The 22280-nt window shown below is 44.8% G+C and overlaps 1 protein-coding gene across 1 annotated transcript in view; it reads right to left on the bottom strand.

Moving 5' to 3' along the window:
- Nucleotides 1–1894: 1894 nt before the first annotated feature.
- Nucleotides 1895–22280, bottom strand: part of PKN3 (protein kinase N3) — a 226095-nt gene continuing 205709 nt past the window's right edge. Inside the window, 2 exon segments of the mRNA XM_029612101.1 lie at nucleotides 1895–2690; nucleotides 15202–15291. Of these exon segments, the coding sequence (XP_029467961.1) occupies nucleotides 2478–2690; nucleotides 15202–15291 (303 nt within the window). The 3' untranslated portion in view covers nucleotides 1895–2477.

Here is a 22280-nt window from a genome sequence, read left to right as displayed (position 1 = left end):
GCTGGCAGCGGGTTTGATAGCCGACGCTCAATTTTGCCGGCGTTGGTCCTCGAGCCCGCTGACAGCCACAGCTCGGAAACCGGACGCTGGCAAAATTGAGCGTCCAGTTTTCAGCCCGACAGCCGCCGGCCCATTTAAAATTTTTTTTTTTTTTTTTTTTTTTTACTTTTTTTACCCTTCAGGACCTCCGACTTAATATCGCCATGATATTAAGTCGGAGGGTGCCGGCAGAAACTAGCGCCTACCTTTGGGTAGGCGCTAATTTCTGAAAGTAAAATGTGCGGCTTGGCTGCACATTTTACTTACTGAATCACGCGGGCATACCTAATAGGGCCATTAACATGCATTTGCATGTTGAGGGCGCTATTAGGTGCCGCGGGTTGGATGCGTGTTTTCCGCCCCTTACTGAATAAGGGGTAAGGGAAAACGTGCGTCCAAGAGCAGGTTAACAGTGCGCTCCATCGGAGCGCACTGTACTATATCGGCCTGTGTGTTTGGTTAAGTTCTTGGAGGAGAAGTCCATTAACTGCTATTAATCAAGTTGTCTTAGAGAATAGCCACTGCTATTACTGGCATCAGTAGCATAGGATCTACTTCGTGTTTGGGTACTTGCCAGGTACTTGGAGCCTGGATTGACCACTGTTGGAAACAGGTTGCTGGGCTTGATGGACCCTTGGTCTGACCCAGTATGGCAATTTCTTATGTTCATAATGTTCTCAAAAGGAGATTTACATGGCCGACATACTATTAAGTTTAAAATTCTGTTTCTCCACAGAGATATGTAAGGAAAACGTGCAGGGCTGAATTATAAGGGGGAGGAAAAGGTAGAAATATTTAACATTTCAAAGCATTCACAAAAGAGGAGATTGGAGGGGGACCTCAGATAGGTGTCAGGAGCCAGAAAGGATACATTCTGGGACATTAAATGAGTTTAGAAAGGTACTGGCAGAACTATAGATTACCTTGTTCAATCAAGCACTGGCAACAGGATTAGATCAGGAGGACAGATATAGTCCCATGCCACAAAAGTGAGAGCAGTGAGGAGTATGGCAGATAATACGAAGGTCAGATTAGTTTCCCTCATAGGCCAGTTAGTGGAATTACCACTAAACAAAAACTGAGAAATATCTGAAATCCAGCCAGCTCCAGGTTCCAAAGCAGCAAACATTTTTAGTAGAAGGGAAGTTCTAGAATGGGAAACACCAACTCTGGTCCTCAAGAGCCATAAACAGATCTGATTTTCATGATATCCACACTGAATATTTGCATACAATGAAGACAATGCATGTGGATATCCTGAATCAGAACAGTTTGTAGCTTTTGAGAAATAGAATTGGCATTTCCTATTCTAGAACAGAGTCCTGATCCAAGACTGGAGGGAAGTGAACTCAGGGGTAACATAAGGAAATATTCACAGAAAAGGTAGATGTATGAATAACTTCCAAACCATGGTGGTGGGGGCAAAGATTGGCAATAGATCAAGAAAACATGAGAAAAGCTCAAAACATTGTTAGTGGCGGAGAAATTATGAGAAAGTGATAAGAGTAAATAAAGAAGAGCAGATATAGTGGGCAGGAGAGAGGGGCATGCTGGAGGGAAAATGGTCCTGATTTGCCAATACTCACCATGATAGGCGAGATCAAATAGGTTCTAGTATTGCAGCAGGTAAGGAAAATGGCCTGACTAGATAAACCTGGAGGTTTGAAATCATGTAACATCTATAGAGTGAGGACTCTGCAACTGAACTAAAAGTGTTCATTCAACAAACATAAGAACATAAGAAATTGCCATGCTGGGTAGACCAAGGGTCCATCAAGCCCAGCATCCTGTTTCCAACAGAGGCCAAAGAACAACATTTACCAAGTTTCACTTACAGCAGACTTCTTTCCAATTCTGAGGTTTATTAAATATCTTTAATTTCAGATTCTGACAATGTAGATGTACCAGATATGAAAATTGTACAAGTGAATGTCATATACACAAACCAGTGAGAAACAGATTATACACATTTTTCTATACAAAATTATCATCCATGCCCTTTGCTTTAGCCCTGGAACACATCTCCCAGTTGTTGACTACCAAGCATCCCACTCACCCCATCTCTAGCTGTCATCTCAAGAATTGAGTTATAACTATGGGCCTATGTACTAAAGGTTTTTTCCTATTTTTCTGTCTATGGGACAAAATGCTCAGTATCGAACCATGCCCTTAACACCTTTAAAAAATAGTTAGCTGATTGTGCTGCAGTGTTCCATTTACCTATAGGAAAGAAAGGAAATCAGCACTCCCTGACAGAGGTATAGCTAATTTTGCCATAGCCATATAAAACAAATATTACAAGCATTGGAACCAAGTTAAGGCCTTTTGGTGCCTTCTGAAGCATGGCGAAGTGTCTGTGGAACTTAGACAAAGAGTGGGAGAGTGGCAGTTCAGTAATTGGTACACAGGTGCCTGCTTCCTTATTTACAAGAGAAAGTTCAGACTTGGAACAGAAGTTCTGACACAAAGTCAAAGTCATTAAAGGCTGCCTGCTCCTGGGTGGTGAGTGGGCACGGATCTTCAGGCGGGGTTAGAATTGCTTGTTGTGTTGTGAACTCTTTATCAAAGTTACTAACATCAGATGCACCTTTCAGCAGCGGAACAAAAGGAGGCTTCATTTTCCGGGAAAGCAGCACCCCCCAGTCAATCTCCTGCGCATCAAAAAAGAAAATACCATGGTTTAAAGTCCCTTTACTTTGTATTGTAATTGCTGAAGCTTGACCCCTAGTTCTATGGCGATGTTCCTGTAATATGGTGAAGTTTCCTTACCTGTTAATTTCTTTTCCATTAGTCCTTCTACACTAGTCCAGCCGTTAAATAGGTTATCTCCCATTACCAGCACAGCAGATGAAAGCAGATTATACAGATTTCTGCTGCAGCCTCACTGCCCTCTCATAAGAGGTGGTGCTAGCAGCAGAGATCCAGTATCCTTCTGACCAAGCTTTGAATCAGACCCCAATCCATGAACACAAAATTCCTCAATCCAATTCTGAAAAGAGGTTTCCCTGAAACATACAAGGAAAACCAAAACAACTAGGGGAGGAAGAAGAACCAATCATCCCTTAAACCTACAGCAAGCTTGCTTCCTGGGTGGGTCCTTGACTGGTGTAGTAGGACTAATGAAAAGGAAATCAACAGGTAAGGAAATTTCACCTTTCATCCAGTCCAGCCCTACCTGGGCGGGGGTCCAATCCAGCCCTACCTGGGCGGGGGTCCTTAGGGCAGCCCTCGCTTCCTCCCATCTCAAAGTCTAAATGCTCCTGTGCCATGATGTTCAGCCGATAATGCTTCACAAAAAAAGTGTGCAGGGAGGACCAGGTGGCCACTCTGCAAATATTGGCTGGCTCCAACACCTGTGTCCAGGATGCAGATTGCATCCTGGTAGAGTGCACTTGAACAATTACGGTGGACACTTGCCCTTCAGGAGGTAAGTTTGCTCTATTTCCTTTATCCAATGGGCCAAGGTAGCCTTAGAGGCTGCCTCTTCCTTATGTCAACCCCCAAAAAGCACAAACAGCTTGTCCGATTTGTGGAAATCATTGGTGACCTCCAAATAGTGCAGATAAGCCTTCACAAATCCAACCATTGCAGTCGGCGATATTCTGGTCCACACTCCTTCCGAGAAAAAGTTGGAAGGGAAATCGCCTAATTAACGTGAAATGCTGAATTGACCTTAGACAGAAAGGATGGCACTGGATGAAAATCTACTGTGTCTGGAGAAATCATCAGAAAGGGATCCCAACAGGATAACACCTAGAGCTTCAAAACCTGCCAAGCAGAACAAATCGCCACCAAGAAGGCTGTCTTTAACGACAAATCCTTCAGAGAACTCTGCCTCAGTGGCCTAAACGGAGTCCCTGAGAGAGCTCTCAGGACCAGATTTGGTTCCCATGGGGGAACACTGAGCCAGAAAGGATGCACAGCTTCTTTACCCTCTTTAGGAAACAGGACACAGCCTTGACAGCAGCAACAGAGGAACTCTCAATGGTCCCCCTATAACATGCAATAGCTGCCACCTGCACCTTCAAGGAATTCAGAGCTAGACCCTTATCAAGTCTGCTCTGCAGGAATACCAAGTTGCAAGAAACTGTGGCTCACCAAGCGGACGTCAACCTGTGGCGACAAAATTGCTCAAATGGGCACCAAACTCCAATGTAGGCTAAGGAAATAGACCATTTCCGGGACTTCTGCAACATGGAAATCACGGGAAAGGAATATTCCTTATGAAGCAGACTCTGCTCAAGAGCCAGGCCCTATGAGAGAATGGAGCTGGATCCTCCATGACCACGGGCAGTCAACAGCTGCAAGGACAGAGTCACCTGAAGCCGAAGTAGGTCTGCGTACCAAGGCCTGCAAAGCCAATCTGGTATGACTAGCAACACCTTGCTTGGCTCCATCTGCTGTAGTAGCCTGCCAATGAGCGCCCACAGAAGGAAGGCATACAGAAGCTCCCCTTCTGGCCATGGCTACTCCAGAGCACCAATCCCCATCAAGCCCTGTTCTCTTCGCCAAATGAAGAAACAGTTGAATTTCATCGGGTTGCCATAAGGTACAGCAGCGGACAATCCCACTTGCAACAAATCACTCTAAAAGCATCTGCGCTCATTTCCCAGATCTAACTGATTTCGGCTTAGAAATCAGCCTGAACATTTTCCTAGCTTTTGATATGCGCTGCTGACAACAGGCCGAGATGCTTCTCTGCCCAAGGAAAGAGAAGGGACGTTTCAAACAAGACGCCTTAATTCCTGATTCTCCCCCCCTCGATTTACATACTCCACTGCAGTGGCATTGTCGGAATGGACCCAAACAGCTCTTCCCCAAATCAACAGGAGGAAGTTAAGGAGGGCTAGGTGAATCGCCCTGGTCTCCAGTCAATTGATGGACCATGTGGCTTCTTCTGGGTTCCAACTTCCTGAGCCACATGTGTTTGAAAATGAGCCCCTGCAACCAGAGAGGCTCGCGTCTGTAGTGATCAGAATCTACTCCAGCATCACCTGGCTGACTCCTTCCAACAAATTAGGAGACTCCAGCCACCACAGTAGGAACTGACATACCGCCGGACTCAGAGGCAGTTATACTCTGTAGTCCTGCGCCAGTCAGCAGCGAAGTCTGGAATGGCCTTATATGAGCCCTGGCTCATGGGCCCAAATCCAGACTTACTGCCATCAACCTGAGCACCTGCAAGAAATCCCAGAAAGCCTATCACCTGCCTGAATATCTTGCACACCCACTCGTCAATGAAGAGCACTTAGCCAGCCTGCATATCGAACCATGCCCTTAAATATTCCAGGGACTGTGTAAGCTGTAACAAACTCTGCAAAATTGATAACCCAGCCCAAGCCACATGATGGGACACTTGTATCACTTCCTCATGAGACAGCACTTGAATTAACCAGTTGTCAAGATATGGATGGACCACTATTCCCTTGGACTACCACCACCACAACCATCACCTTCGTGAAGACCTGTGGCGCGGTTGCCAGACCGAACGGTAACACTTTGATTTTGTGTATTGCAGAAACATTTTCATTTCTGAGATATCTCTGATCCTTATCCTAAACTGGAATATGTAGGTAGGCTTCTGACAAATCCAATGAGCAGAGGAATTCACCCCTGTCAAACTGCAGCCAGGACAGAGTGGGACTCAGATACCAGTTCACCCTTTGAGATCCAGAATAGGGCGAAAATAGCCATCCTTCTTGGAAACCACAGAGTAAATGGAGTTCACACCCTGGCCAGGCTGTGATGGAGGCACATTACCTACTGCTTGACTAGGGCTGTGCAAGGGGAACCATGAAGGTTTCACGAATGGGACAATGTTGGTCCAGACTATAACCGAGGTTAATAATCTCCAGGACCCAACGGCTGGCTGTTTTCTGGGTCCACTTCCTGTAAGTTTCTCGCAAGCAGCCTCCTACAGGAACCAAGAGTAAGTGAACCCACAGAGCCTCATGTGAATGTTCTGGCCCCTGAGGTGAGAGCAGAGTCCCCCCCTCTCTGTCTTCATGAAAGGACCAACCCTGACCCCTAGGGCCCAAATGAGGCTGATTCAGCCCCACAGGACTATCTGCCTGGTCAATAGCAGCAGGATGCTCAAAGCTGTCTGCAACCCCTACCAGGTCTATAAAAGCCTCGGCCTTTGTCCTCTGGAGATGCTGAGGCTTAGGGTCTTCAAGATTCTTAACCAACTGAACAAGAACTTCCCTGAACAGTAGTCGTCCCTTAAAGGGCAACTTCCCCAGACGAGTTGACCCAAAAGACATATCTCCACTGACAGAACAACTGACCTGCCAGAGCTCTGCAACAAGTCATACTGAACATCTGCCAGGAAAGCTGCAGCAGACTCCATTATAGCTGTTTCCTCACCCTCAGAAAATTGCAGGATCCAGCAAAGAAGCACCCGGATCACCATGGCTGAGCAGATAGAAATTTGTACCACAGTGGCAGAGATGACAAACTCCTGACAGAAGGACTCCATTTTCCTGTCCTGGAGTTCTTCAGTATATGTCTCCTGTACAGGGGAAATCTATTGTAACAGTAGTGCATCTGATCACCACCATGACCAACGCATCAACCAGAGGCACCTGAAAGAATTTCTGGAGCACCAGAGGAGGAAGGGGATAAAGCCATTGTAAGAGATTGGCTACCTTCAAACCTGACTCCAGGGATTTCCATTCCATCATCATCTCCTCCACCTCCAGGAGGCATGGAAAGGCAGTGGTGATTTTGCATTTCATTTTTAATTTTAGAGTTCCACACTGGAGTCTCCGGTGACTTTGGACTCTGAGTCAGAGGCAAATCACCACCTGGTCAATCAGCCCACCTATTTCATTTCTCTGAAACAGGCAGGTCATGGACTCATCCTCTGGGACAGAAGGGATGGCCCCTTCATTAAAAGGACACAGAACTGTCCGTATCCCCTACATCCCCCGAATCCACATGGTACCCCCATGAAGGCCCCAGCATTTTGAGCCTTCTTGGAAAGAACCGGAGACGCAGGACCCAAAATAAGGCCTTCCAGCACTGGGAGAACCCCCATGCACCCCTCCCCTGGTCTTGTAAAAATACAAAAGGCCTGATGTGAAAGATGGAAAAAGTCTTGAGAAAACTCACCCTGAGAGCCCCACCAGCACCCCTGCAGTAGACAGCCCACCTGAGGACAGAGCCGGGATCAAGACCAGAGCACCAATGATGTTCTCTCCAGACGCCGGGATTTCCCCAGGCCCAGAGACTGAACGCAAGGGAGAATTAAAAATGGCCACTGTCTTGGAGGGCCATGTGATGGACCACGTGGGGAGGTGGGTACAAGACCACTGTAGAGATTTGCCCAGGCAATTCCCCAGTGCAGGTGCACAGCAAAGGGCCCCTTTCTCTTCAGCAGCTCTAAGCATGCTGCAGGCCTCAATGTTGCATGGTTCATCCGACTCTCTCAGTCCCACTCCTCTCAGGACAATTCCCAGAGCTACTCTCAATGAGCGTGGCCACCCAAAACAAAAACCTCTTGCCAAACCCCCCCCCCCAACTTCCAGGCATAACCAAAACTGATGATCTGGTTTTGTTTGTTTTTCGGCTGCCTCAGGGGGGAGAGAGAGAGAGAGCGCGAGGAGAGAGAGAGAGAGAGACAGACGGGATGGAGCAAACGAGACCAGGAGGAAAGAGAGAACCTCCTGTCAGAATAGAGGCAAAGTACTTAATTTCTTCTGTTTCCTTTCCTTGTTCTTTACTTTTTTTCCTTTTTGAATCTCCTCCATCCCAGCTCAACCAACTACCCCTGCAGGGACTGGGAGCTTAATAATGGACTCACACTGCTGGCCTAAACAAGTGGCCTGGCCCCTGGGGTCTGATCATCAATCCAGCATCGAGCTACACCAATTGGCCCTACCATCTGCTGGAAGCAGAAAATACTGCTAGCACCACTTGTTATGTAGTGGCTGTGATGTCACAGTAGAAATACGTGTTGTCTGCCTCCATGCACTGGTAGAGGAAGGTAACCCATTTGACACAGCTGGACTGGTGTAGCAGGATGAGATGGAATTTTCTTTTATGCAACCTATGGTGTCAAATGCCTACTCTGTGTGCTACTGGATGTGTGTACTGGCTGCTAAAACGTTTCAAACAAAAGAAAATACATTATGAGATGTGCTGATCAAGTCACAGCAGCAACACAGCCAGACTCAATACCGGTAGTATCACCAACTCATTCAGACCGCTATTAGTTTACAAATGTCATCTGATGCACCAAAGGAGAGGACTCAGAACAGAACATGGTCCACTCCCAAGATACTAGACAAATTTTATTTTTAATTTTTTTTTTTTTTTTTTTTTTAATTTAAATGTATTTATATCCTGTGCCCTCCACGGTTCGGGGCAAGTTACATAAAAACATACATAACCCATAGTCACATACAAGTTCTGAATTGGTTTTGTGCTGCAGTAACAGAGCCACGAGAGCTAAAGCAGCTGAGAAATCTCAGACCCTGGGGCTGAAAACTTTCAACCAAGATTTGCCTCAAATCAGACCTTGTGCCTCAGGCTATAGTACAGCAGAGTTGCTTACCTGTAACAGGTGTTCTCCCAGGACAGCAGGATGTTAGTCCTCACATATGGGTGACATCATCAGATGGAGCCCTGTCACGGAATACTTTTGTCAAAGTTTCTAGAACTTTGACTGGCACACTGAGCATGCCCAGCATGCCACTAACCCTGTGGCCACACGGGGTCCCCCCTTCAGTCTTGTTTGTAGCAAAAAGTACGAGCAAAAAATAAAATAAGAGAACGGTATCTAATCCAACTCCGCGGGGTGGCAGGCGGGTTTCGTGAGGACTAACATCCTGCTGTCCTGGGGAACACCTGTTATAGGTAAGCAACTCTGCTTTCTCCCAGGACAAGCATGATAGTAGTCCTCACATATGGGGGAATAGCAAGCTACAGGCTGACTCATGACGAAGTAGGCCAACCAGCACTCAACATGTGCAACAGGCACAACAACTGGGGGTGCTGTTGGCAATGAAGCAGCCTGAAATTCACAGCGGGTTGAGGTAGGACGAGTTGGGTTTTTACATTGGGAATAAGTTCAGTAGGACAGACTGGCCAAAGATGGAGTCTTGTCATCCCAGCCTTATCAAAGAAACATAGAAATGACGGCAGAAGACCACCAAATGGCCCATCCAGTCTGCCCAGCAAGCTTTCGCACTTTTTTTCTCTCAAATACTTATCTGTTTCTCTTGGCTCTTAGTAACCTTTTTTTTATTCTATTTCCCTTCCACCCCCACCATTAATGTAGAGAGCAGTGTTGGACCTGCAGCTAAGTGAAATAGCTTAATTTAGTTAGGGTTATTAACCACCACAATAAGCAAGCTACACCCATGCTTATCTGTTTATTCAGACTATGTAATTCAGTCCTTGTTGATTGTTGCCTGAATATAGATCCACCTTTCTTCATTCCCCCCTGCCGTTGAAGCAGAGGGCTATGCTGGATATGCATGAATTGTCAAAAATTTCCTCCCCTGCCGTTGAAGCAGAGAGCTATGCTGGATATGTGTGAAGTGTCAAACTTCCTCCCCTGCTGTTGAAGCAGAGAGCTATGCTGGATTTGCGTGAAAGTGAAGTATCAGGTATTTGTTTGGTTTGGGGTAGTAACTGCCGTAACAAGCAAGCTACTCCCCTGCTTTTATGTGGTTGCAAATCCTTTTTTCCACATTTCCTCTTGCCGTTGAAGCATAGAGCAATGTTTGAGTCGCATTATTGAATAAGGATATTCATCTCCAGGTAGTAGCCAACATTCCCTCACACCCCCATGCCTCTTGTCTTCATTCACATCCTCTACACTTTATGGATCCACAGTATTTATCCCATGCCCCTTTGAAATCCTTCACAGTTTTGGTCTTCACCACTTCCTCCGGAAGGGCGTTCCAGGTAACCACCACCCTTCTCCATGAAGAAATACTTCCTGACATTGGTTCCGAGTCTTCCTCCCTGGAGTTTTAAATCGTGACCCCTAGTTCTGCTGATTTTTTTTTGCAACGGAAAAGGTTTGTCGTTGTCTTTGGATCATTAAAACCTTTCAAGTATCTGAAAGTCTGTATCATATCACCCCTACTCCTCCGTTCCTCCAGGGTGTACATATTTAGATTCTTCAATCTCTCCTCATAAGTCATTTGATGAAGAACCTCCACCTTTTTGGTCGCCCTTCTCTAGACCGCCTCCATCCTGTCTCTGTCCCTTCGGAGATACGGTCTCCAGAACTGAACACAGTACTCCAGGTGAGGTCTCACCAAGGACCTGTACAAGGGGATAATCACTTCCCTTTTCTTACTTGATATTCCTCTCTCTATGCAGCCCAGCATTCTTCTGGCTTTAGCTATCACCTTGTCACATTGTTTCGCCGACTTCAGATCATTAGACACTATCACTCCAAGGTCTCTCTCCTGCCCCATGCACATCAGCCCTTCTACCCCCCATTGAATACAGTTCTTCCGGATTTCCACACCCCATATGCATGACTCTGCACTTCTTGGCATTGAATCTCAGCTGCCATATCGTCGACCACTCTTCCAGTTTCCTTAAATCCCGTCTCATTCTCTCCACTCCTTCCTGCGTGTCCACTCTGTTGCAGATCTTAGTGTCATCCGCAAAAAGACAAACCTTACCTTCTATCCCGTCCGCAATGTCGCTCACAAAGATATTGAACAGGACCGGTCCCAACACCGACCCTTGCGGCACTCCGCTCAACACCGCTCTCTCTTCAGAGTAAGTTCCATTTACCATCACACATTGACTTCTGTCCGTCAACCAGTTTGCAATCCAGGTCACCACCTTGGCATTCACTCCTAAGCTTCTTATTTTATTCACCAGTCTCCTGTGCGGAACCGTATCAAAAGTTTTGCTGAAATCCAAGTAGATGACATCGAGCGCTCAAAACCTCTATCAGATTTGTCTGACAGGATCTTCCCCTGGTGAATACATGCTGCCTCTGGTCCAGCAATTCTTCAGACTATAGATAGCTCACTATTCCTTCTTTTAACAGCGACTCCATTACTTTTCCCACCACAGAGGTGAGGCTAACCGACCTGTAGTTTCCAGCCTCCTCTCTGCTCCCACTCTTGTGAAGCGGGATCACCACCGCTCTTCTCCAGTCACTCGGCACAACTCCCATTTCTAGGGATCTATTGAACAGGTCACATAGCGGACCCGCCAGCACATCTCTGAGCTCCCTCAGTATCCTGGGATGAACCTCATCAGGCCCCATGGCTTTGTCCACTTTCAGTTTTCTCAGCTCTTCCCATACATTCTCTACTGTAAATGAAGTTACATCTACTCCATTCCCCTCTAGTTTGTTAACTAGCAACGGTCCTTCTCCAGGGTCTTCTTTAGTGAACACAGAACTGAAGTATTTGTTTAATATTTCTGCCATTTCTTCGTCTCTCTCCACACATTGATCCTTTTCACCTTTCAATTTCACTATACCACTTTGAACTTTTCTCCTTTCACTGATGTATCTGAAAAATGTTTTGTCACCTCTCAATCTCTTTGGCAATCCTTTCTTCCGCTTGACTTTTTGCCGTCTTGATTATTTTCTTTGTCTTCCTCAGTGCTACCAGATATTCTTCTTTGTGCTCCTCCTTTTGGGATCCTTTATATTTCTTAAACGCTGTTCTTTTAGCCTTTATTTTGTCAGCCACCTCCTTGGAGAACCAGATAGGTTTCATTTTTCTTTTGCTTTTCTTTCCTTTTCTAACATATAGATTAGTTGCTTTGGTAATTGCTCCTTTTAGTTTGGTCCACTGTTGTTCCACATCTCTCTCATTCTCCCAGCCTACTAGTTCTTCCTCCAGGTACTTCCCCATTTCATCAAAGTCCGTGTTTTTGAACTGCAAAACTCGGGTTCGTGTGCTTCTTTTCCATATCCTTTTTGTGATATTAAACCATACCGTTTGATGATCACTGGTGCTGAGATGAGTGCCCACCTGCACATCAGAGACATTATCTGCATTAGTGAGCACTAAATCGAGTACAGCTCCCTCTCTTGTGGATTCCATTATCATTTGTTTGAACAAAGCTCCTTGCGGAGCATCCACTATTTCTCTACTATTGTTAGATTCTGCAGATGGGATTCTCCAGTCTACATCCAGCAAATTAAAGTCTCCAACAATCACCACTTCTCCCTTCTTTCCCATCTTTTGGATGTCTTCAACCAGATCTCTGTCCAGCTCTTCCTTTTGGTTTGGAGGTCTGTAAACCACTCCAATAAAAATGGATGTTCCATCTTTTTTTAGGTTGGCCCATAGTGCTTCTTCTTTGCCCCATCTTCCTTGCAACTCAGATGCTTGGATATTGTTTCTGATGTAAAGAGCCACGCCTCCCCCTTTCCTATCCGCTCTGTCCTTCCTTAACAAGTTATAGTTATAGACCTCTTGCAACACTTACCTCTTTAGCCAAATTAATAGAATCTGCAGTTTTACGTCAGCTATCCAAATTCCTATCAGACAATAACATTCTCCACATTAATCAACATGGATTTAGAAAAGGTCACTCAACTGAAACTCTCCTTCTAGCTTCCTTTGATACCCTATTCCGTGCTTTTGATTCTTACACTGACTACATTGCTGTTTTCTTAGATATCTCAGCGGCTTTTGTTACCGTTGATCATCACATACTCATTTCTGGTCTTAAATCCATTGGTATTACAGGTACAGTTCTAAATTGGTTCATATCCTTTCTTACAGACCGCCCTCAGCTAGTTAACATTAATCATCACTCCTCCAATGCTTATACAATTTCATCTGGTGTTCCTCAAGGTTCATCACTATCCCCTATACTGTTCAATATTTATCTTCTACCTCTTTGTCACATTCTCTCCTCACTCGATCTACAATTCAAAATCTATGCAGATGACATACAATTCCTAGTCCCCTACAAAACATCTTGGTCTAATACTCTAAATATGGTTTCTCTTTACTTATCCACTATTAATTCCTGGCTCTCCCATAATCGCTTAAAATTGAATCCATCCAAGACTGAAATAGTTCACTTAACCTCTATCTCAAATACTTCTATTGGTCCACCTTCACATTGGTCTATAAACGGAACAGCTATCCCTATTACACAATACGCTACAAACCTAGGAGTCATCATAAACTCAGACCTATCCATGAAACAACATATTTCTTCCTTAACAAAAAAATCTTTCTATAAATTACAGCTCTTAAAACGTCTCCGTCCTCTTCTCTTTTACCAGGATTTTCGAACTATTCTACAATCTCTAATCTTTTCTGGCCTAGACTACTGTAATGCTCTTTATTTAGGACTTTCCGACTCTATAATTCATCCTTTGCAAATCGTTCAAAACAGTGCTGCTCGTATTCTATCAGGTACTCCCATTCGAAAACATATTACACCTATTCTTCAATCCTTACACTGGTTACCAATAAAATACAGAATAAAATACAAAGTTCTTACCATTATTCACGGCCTACTACATAACTCATCTTCCACATGGCTGTGCTCATTACTCCGCATTTACAAACCCACCCGTCATTTAAGACGGGTGGGTTTGTAAATGCGGAGTAATGAGCACAGCCATATGGAGATATGGAGCCTACACTGCCAGAGCTGTCCTCCCTCCGGAGACGCACCGTGCACACAAATCTCCCCAATTAAGCCAAGCGGCAGCCTTTGCCACAATCCTTAGCCAGCGCCATGTGCATCCCATATGTGCTGCCTCCTAGCTGCTCGCCGTGGTGGTCTCACCAACACCAGGACCCCCTTGCTACTGCTGGCTCTATCCCCTACCACTCACAGGGCCATCCAGAGCAGCGATCCCTTCTCCAAGCTGCTTCAAACATATCGGATTTTTTTTTTTTTTAAGTAACTTTACTGATAGAAACAAATACGGAGTACTTTCCTTAATGCTGCAGAGTGGCTGTGGATCTCGAGGGCTCTCTGGAGGATCAAGGGAACTGGACCACCAGCTTTTCGAAACCCCCTTCAGTGTCCAGGAATGAGCCACCATCAAGGGTCACCAACCTCCTGCTCGTCCACTTCAACCAGGGAGAATGGCCCCACCAGGGACCTAACAACCCCCCTAGGAGGATGCTCTTGAAGAAAATCTATCTTTTTATTTACTCCAAACTACAAGATTTACACCTCTACCATCTGTTGGAGACAAAGAAATACTAAGGGACTGCAGGTGGAACACTAGGTTAAGTAGCAGTGTAAGTAGTTTTTCTTCTCTGTCTCCATCTACTGGCAGGAAGGCAAACCCACAATTCTAGACCAATTTGGGTATGAACAGGAAATAACATACAATTGTGCCTTGCAGGCACATTAAACTTCCAGGCAAATAAGCATATATCTACATTGCTGCAAGTGAGTGTTTTTCCTTCATTATAATTCCTTCTTCTTCTAGAAGTCCATTGGTTAAAAAAAAAAATAGAGCAAAGCAAAAGGGATAGTTTGATCTGATAATTGTTTGTTAATGGTATTCAGCTTTTCCATATTTAGGTAGATACAGGAATATTGGCAGGCTGGTGTCAGCAAGGAAGTATATAAGGAGTGACAATAGCAAACTTGTTGATCTCTGTCTCCATCTGCTGATTGACATATATATTCCCATTGGTCTAGCCTGTTCTGACTGTATTAAAGGAAAGGAAATTATCAGGTAAGTAGTAATTTCACCTTTAATTAAGGATGACGTTTTTAAGGATAGTAATTTTGCAAGCCACAATGACAAATGGTCATAGAACTGCACAACCATTCTGGGACCCTACTGAGAACAAGGTTACCTAAGAATGGTTTTCCTGGTCATTAATTTAAACACTTTACCAATAAGGTTATTAAATTATCACACAGAAGTACAAATGAGATTGAGAAATTACTACTTACCTGATAATTTCCTTTTCTTTAGGACAGTCAGATAAATCCAGAACAAGTGGGTTATGCAATCCTACCAGCAGATGGAGACAGGGCAAGCTGATATCACAGTACATATATCCCTTCAGTAACCTCAGCCTGCCAGTATTCTCTTCAAAAACAACTGAGGACAGACTTGTTAAACTCAATTAAAAACTCGATTAAAAATAACCATGTCAATACTCAGCCAACGGGCAACACTGAGCACAGATAAGAACATAACACTAGACTAGGGACTGGAGTCACACTTACCAGTAAGCCCTGTAACATGTAGCCACACAGGAGGAGTAAAATGCAACCACACGGCAGCCAAGGGAGGGAAGCTGGATTCATCTGATTGTCCTAAAGAAAAGAAAAATATCAGGTAAGTAATAATTTCTCATTTCTTAGCATCCAGTCAGATGAACTCATAACAAGTGGGATGTACCCAAACTACTCCCGAATAGGGTGGGAGGCTGCCCATTGTCCAGACAAAACTGCATGGGTAAAAGCCACGGCCTCCCGGGCCTGTATTATCCAGTCGATAATACCTGGAAAAGGTGTGTAAAGAGGACCACATTGTTGTCTCCAATCAAAATTTGCCGAGCTGCAATCTAACCCATGACACTGCCTGAGCCTGAGTGGAATGAGCCCGAACCTGACTAGGTAATGGCTTCCCAGCATCCACATATGTAGCTGTGACTACCTCCTTAATCCAGTGAACTATTTTAGCCATGAGGCTGGTTCTCCCTGTCTAGTACTGCCATGAAGGACAAATAGGCGATTCGACTTCTGCAAAGGCTCAGTAACCTCCTGATATCTGACAATATCTTGACAGCCACAGGTCGCAACAGATGATACTCCTCTGCATCTCTCTCTTTATCCAGAGATGGTCTGATTCAAGTGAAACTCAGTGACCACCTTCGGTAAAAAGGAGGAACAATACGTAGCTGGACTGCCCATGGAGTCACCTGGAAAAATGGCTCCTGACAAGACAAGGCCTGCAGTTCAGAAACCCTACGCGCAGAAAAAACTGCCACAAGGAACACAGTTTTCAAAGTCAGCAACTGCAAGGACAGAGCACACAGTGGTCTAAACTTAGGGCCTGCCAAAAAAATCCAAGACCAAATTAAGATTCCATTGGGGCACCAGAAACCGCAAGGGATGATAAAGACGTTTCATGCCTTTCAGAAAACGGGCTACATCAGGATGAGCAGACAAGGACCCCTGAAACAGGTGAGAGCCACTACTTGTATCTTTAAGGAATTAAGAGCCAAGCCTTTATTCAAGCCAGCCTGCAAAAACTCCAAAATAAGCAGAATTTTGACCAAGAAAGGAAGTGCACCTCGATCTGCACACCAGGCCTCAAACACTCTCCAGGCTCGTACATAGGCCAAGGAAGTGGAGAACATTCTAGCTCTTAGCAAGGTAGAAGTCACTGCGACAGAGTATCCACGTTTCAGTAAGCAAGCTCTTTCAAAGGCCATAGCGTAAGACAAAATTAAGTCAGATCTTCGTGAAGGACAGGCCCTTGCTGCAACAGGTTCATATGCGCTGGAAGTCAAAGAGGCGAACCCACCAGAAGCTTCCATAGATCTGCATACCATGGTCTCCTGGGCCAATCTGGAGCAACCAAGAGCACCATCCCCCCCCCCCCCCCTGTGGCATTCAATCCTTCGAATCAATCTGCCCAACATGGGCCATGGAGGAAAGGCATATAGCAACTTGTCTTCCAGCCACTCCTGCACCAGGGCATTGATCCCCAATGACTTCAGATCTCTTCTGCGGCTGAAGAATCGCTGAACTTTCGCATTGCACAGAGTCACCAAAAGGTCCAAGAACGGAAGACCCCCCAGCAATCCTGAATCAGCCAAAATACCTCGTCTGACAACGCCTACTCTCCTGAGTCCAGACTCTTTCTGCTGAGAAAATCTGCTCTGACATTGTCTTTGCCTGCAATGTGCAAGGCTGAGATCATCTGGAGATGCACTTCTGCCCATTCCATAAGCTGATATATTTCCAGTGACACCTGCTGCTCTTGGCACCTCCCAGCTAATTGATGTAAGCCCTGTCATTGCACTGACCAACATTATTCAGACTGATCAATCTTGCAGTCTGTCACCGAACTGCAAACATGCTAACCAGAGAGCCCTGGCTTCCAGCCAATTGATATTCCAGAGAGACTTCTGCACTCCAGCGCTCTTGCGCCATCAGCTCCTGACAGTAAGCTCCCCAACTTACGAGACTTGCATCTGTTGTCAGTACTAACCAGTTCAGTGGGAATAAGGAGACTCTCTTCCATAGCTGACCCGCCTACAGCCACCACTGCCCTTGGGAGGAAACCTCCATCGGCAGGTGGAGCCGAACTGAATAGTCCTGAGACTGTGGATTCCACTGAGATACGCAGGGAGTGCTGAAGAGGACGCAAATGCACCCTCGCCCACGGTACCACTTCCAAAGTCGCTGCCATTAAGGCAAGGACCTGCAGGTAAGACCATACAATCGGGCGCAGAGTGTTCAACAGACGGATTTGAAGTAGCAACTTCCGAATTCAAGCTTCTGGCAGAAACACCTTGCCGTGCTGCATGTCGAATCAAACCCCCAGATATTCTAGTAACTGAGTAGGCTGAAGGATGTTCTTGGTCAGGTTCACCACCCAGGTGATCTCCCCAACAGGGAAATCACCTTGAAAGTTACCAGGCGTCTCTCTTCCAGTGACCTGGTGCGAATCAGCCAGTCATCCAAATATGGGTGGTACCAGGATCCCATCCACTCAATGCTGCTACAACTACCACTATCACCTTGGAAAAGGTTCTGAGAGTAGTGGCCAGACCAAAGGGCAACGCCCGAAACAAAGTTGTGTCCCAGAACTGCGAACCACAGGAAGCATTGATGCACTAGTTAGATGGGCATGTGAAAATTCACCTCGGACAGATCCAGAGAGGTCAGAAATTCCCCAAACTGCACAGCCATTATCACAAAGTACAATGCTTCCATGCAAAAATGCCTCACTCGCAGATGACAGTTTATGCTTTTGAGGTCTAGGATGGGACGAAAGGAACCTTCCTTCTTTGGTACAATGAAATAAATGGAATATCGACCTATATTTTCTTGAGATGTGGGTACTGGAACCACAGCCCTGAGACTGAGGAGCCTTGACAGTGTGCACTCCACTGCCTGCTTCTTCTGCTGGGAGTGACAGCGAGACACTATGAACTCATCCCGAGGTACACTGCGAAATTCCAGCGCATATCCTTCTCATATCACTTCCTTGATCCACTGACTCGATATGATCTCAAATCACGTCTGATAAAAGAGAGAGGTGACCCCCTATCTTCTGTTCCTTTCTTCATTGGGAGGGTCAAGAGGGACCACCATCGAAGCCTGCACGCTCATCTGGGCTGTGGGGACAAAAGGACTGAGACTTACCAAAGGGCCGAGTCCTCTGAAAGGTCATTCCTTTACAGGGACGAAAACGCCTGGATCCTCTAAAATGGCCTTTCATGACAAGGGAGTGCTGTGCCTGTCTCTTAACTTCTGGCAAATGAGGAACCGGAAATTCGCCACACTTATTGGCCAGTTTCTCCAACTCGTTGCCAAACAAGAGCGATCCTTGAAAAGGCTATTTGGTGAGATTAGCCTTGGAGGTCGCATCGGCTGACCAATTTCTTAACCATAACTGACACCTGGCTGCCACAATCAAAGATAGCTTTCTCACTGAAGCACAGACCAAATCACAACCTGCATCAGCCAAAATGGCAGCAGCTGGTCCCATAACTGATCTGGGATTTACTCTAGAGTCATCAACCTCCTGGGAGAAATGCAAACAAGAGTGAGCCACCAAGGAATAAGAAGCAATCGGCAAGGACATTGCCACAGCTTCAAACGACTGCTTAAGGATAGTCTCAATCTTTCTATCGTAAGCATCCTTCAAGGCCACTCCTCCTTCCACGGAAATAGTGGTCCACGTGGAGACTGCACACACCAATGCATCTACCTTCGGAAAACATAAGCGCTCTCTCATCACTGGGTCCAGAGGGTATAGGCCTTTCAAAATCTGATCCCCTTTGAAGTTAGCCTCCGGGGCACCCTACTCAAAATCAATTAATTCTTGAATGCCTTCCGTCATAAGGAAGAAACAAGAGGCTTTACGCAAGGAGACCAAAATAAGATTTCTCTTAGAAACAGATCTGCCCCCGATACTCCAAGCATGGTCAAGGTCTGGGAAAATCAAGGCTGACAGTTCATCCCTGTGAAAGAACCGCAACATAGTTCTAGATGGTTCCGATCCAGGGTGGGGCAGGTATTTCCCCATCCTTATGAAAGGCAGGATTAGTGTCATCATCCATAACAATAAGGTTATTAAATTATCACACAGAAGTACAAATGAGACTGAGATGAGCTGCTGTCGCTCAGGGGGATCATCTGGTGTGGAACAGAAGATCCAGGTAAGGTTCCCACCTGTGCTTCTGTCCAAGGAGCATGGGATAAAACAGAAGACTGCGCCTAAAGAAAAGACTGTAATCCCTGGAAAAATTCTACCCAGGAAGAGGTAGAAGCTTCCAGACCAGGAGGTACCTGAGGAGTACTCACTGAGCTACCATCCCCTGCTGAGGAACCAGTTAGGGGAGTTCCAAATTCAGGTGCTCCACCTGAGACATCTTTACTCAGACCAACATCCAGCTGGGAAGAACCAGGCTTAACGAAATCAGAGAAAGACAATTCACCCTGAGCCTCCAAAAAGCACTGGCACAATTCAGTAGGCACTCCTGGCTGAGATGCCCGAATATGACAAGCAGTGCAAAGAGAGGTGCTTAGGATTCCTAGGCATATGTGCCATAATGGCCAAAAACGAGCTGAGTGATGGGTGGAGGCATTTGTCTAGCTGTTTTTTATATATCTATCTATATCTATCTATCTATATAGTTTCCAAAATGTCAGCAGTATTATTACATTTATACAAAATCCTCCCACACTATTAATATACCATCTATATATGAGGATAAATTTTCTTTTCCCAAAAATATTTTATTCATCAAATTCAACTGCACATCCACATATTTAAAGTCTCAGAAGAAGGGCGACCATTTGATAGTTCTTCAAGCGATTCCTCGGATGAGGATAGCATGGAGAACCATCAAGTAGGACATCAAGGAGGCTATCAGCAGAATTTTCAACATTCAGTAGCATTTATGGGTGCAGAACATCAGGGAGAGGGGCTTACAAGAAATACATTGAATAATACACGAAAAAACTATGGGGGACAGTATAAACCACAGAGAATACAACCCCCAGGGCTTGCTCGCGACAAGAGAACAACAAGATCTCAGAAAGGGTACCGCACATAGTGTTTAATTTGTCATCTCGTGATTTGTCTCCTGATGAAGTGAATTTGTTAGAAAGGGGGCTGTCTTTTGTGCCCTCTGTGAAGTATGACTCCTTTTCCACTCGGGTAGTCTTACAAAAGTTTATTCATTTGCTTAAAATAAAAAAATATTTTGCGGAATCTGAAGTAGTGACTACTAAGATAAAGTTACAACGGAGGTTGAAGTGGGTACCCCTGGGACCTCCGGACCCAATAATCATGACTTTTGAACAATAAGTGCTAAGAGCTATAGATAAAATGGAAGAACAATCAACTATTTATTTTGACAATTTGTCTGTGGCAGAGTGGAAGGCCTGTGAAAGATTAAGGCAGGATCTGACAATAATTATTCGCCCTGCAGATAAAGGAGGGGGGGAATTATCATTATGAATCTTGAGGAATATTATGTTGAGGTGAAACGACAATTAGTGGATAGGAATTTTTATAAACTTTTGGAGGGTGACCCAACATGGGATTTGAGAATCCAGATACAGCAATTATTACAGGAGGGGAAACGATGTAAATTAATTACTGGTTCAGAATATAATTTTTTGTTGGAACTGTATCCCCATGTGCCAGTTTTCTATATACTCCCCAAAGTGCACAAATCTCTGGTCAATCCACCAGGAAGACCAATTGCGTCTGGGATTAAATCCATTTTGGAATCATTATCCCAATATGTAGATTCATTTTTGAGATCAAGGGTACCTTTGGCTTGGCCTTATATCCGAGACTCCCCGCACTTTATTAAGCTTATTGAACCCTGTGTTCTGGAAGGAGAGTCATGCCTGCTGGTAACAGCAGACATTACTGCTCTTTATACAAATATCCCCCAGGATCAATCGTTGAGCTGTATTAGGAAAGTGCTAATGGAATCTTATGATTTCTCTCAGGGTACTACAGGAACGAAAATTAGCAGGTAAGAACCAATTTTCCTATTTCTCTCAGGGGTATGTGGGCTTTGTGAGTGTAGCAGCGGTTGCTTTGAAGAAAATTTTTTTTCTGCTTTGATAATTCGTTTTCTCAGCAAATACAGGGGACAGCGATGGGGGCCATGATGGCCCCATCACTGGCATGCATTTACGTGGCGGAATTTGAGGAGGTACATGTGTATTGTTCAGAGTTTTGGGCTAATATTTTATTGTGGACCCGCTTTATTGACGATATTTTTTTTTGTCTGGAAGGGTACAGTGGAAGCCTTGCAGAGTTTTATGGCATGGCTGAACGTGCAGAGTGATTATTTGAAATTTTCATTTGAATTGACCAGCACCAGGTCACATTTTTGGACATGACAATTATGAGATGTGGAAATAACACTAAGGTAACGGATAGGAATAGTTTTCTGCACTATCAAAGCTATCATCCAGCTAATCTCAGGAATAATATACCTCTAGGACAGTTCCTACGTTTAAGACGTTTATGTGGGACAAAACAAGATTATATGATAAGAGCAAAAGAGATGAAAAATAAATTTTTAGAGCAAGGGTATCCACGTAAGATTGTGCGCCGGGCATACAAGAGGACTTTTTGTTAATTGTGATTTGTTGTTAAACAAGATCGCCAGGATACTCGGCATTTGGTATGTACCTTACCTTTTTCTAAATTTACAGATCAAATTCAAAAATAATAAGAGATCATTGGTATGTTCTGCAGGTACACACTGGTTTTGAAGCTTTCCCTATTTTTGTGAAGACGAGAGGGGCAAATTTGAGAGATAAACTCATGGCAACAATGTCATGGTTAAAAAAGAGTGATAGGAGGGATGTAGGCCAATTTCGATATGGTCATTGCATGGTATGTGAAAATGTACTACAGATGAAGGTCTTTAGATATGCAGCTATAAAATATTATTTGAAAGATCATTATACATGTGAGACCACCCAGGTAGTATATGCAGTCTTGTGCCCCTGTCAAAAGATTTACATCGGACAAACGAAATTAACAATCAAAAATAGAATTATTCAACATAAAAGCTGCATAAGGACTA

This window comes from Rhinatrema bivittatum, chromosome 8 (assembly GCF_901001135.1).
Source record: "Rhinatrema bivittatum chromosome 8, aRhiBiv1.1, whole genome shotgun sequence".
In the NCBI taxonomy this organism is placed as follows: Eukaryota; Metazoa; Chordata; class Amphibia; order Gymnophiona; family Rhinatrematidae; genus Rhinatrema; species Rhinatrema bivittatum.
Note: the sequence above shows the minus strand (reverse complement) of the source record. Positions and strands in the feature narration are given on the sequence as shown.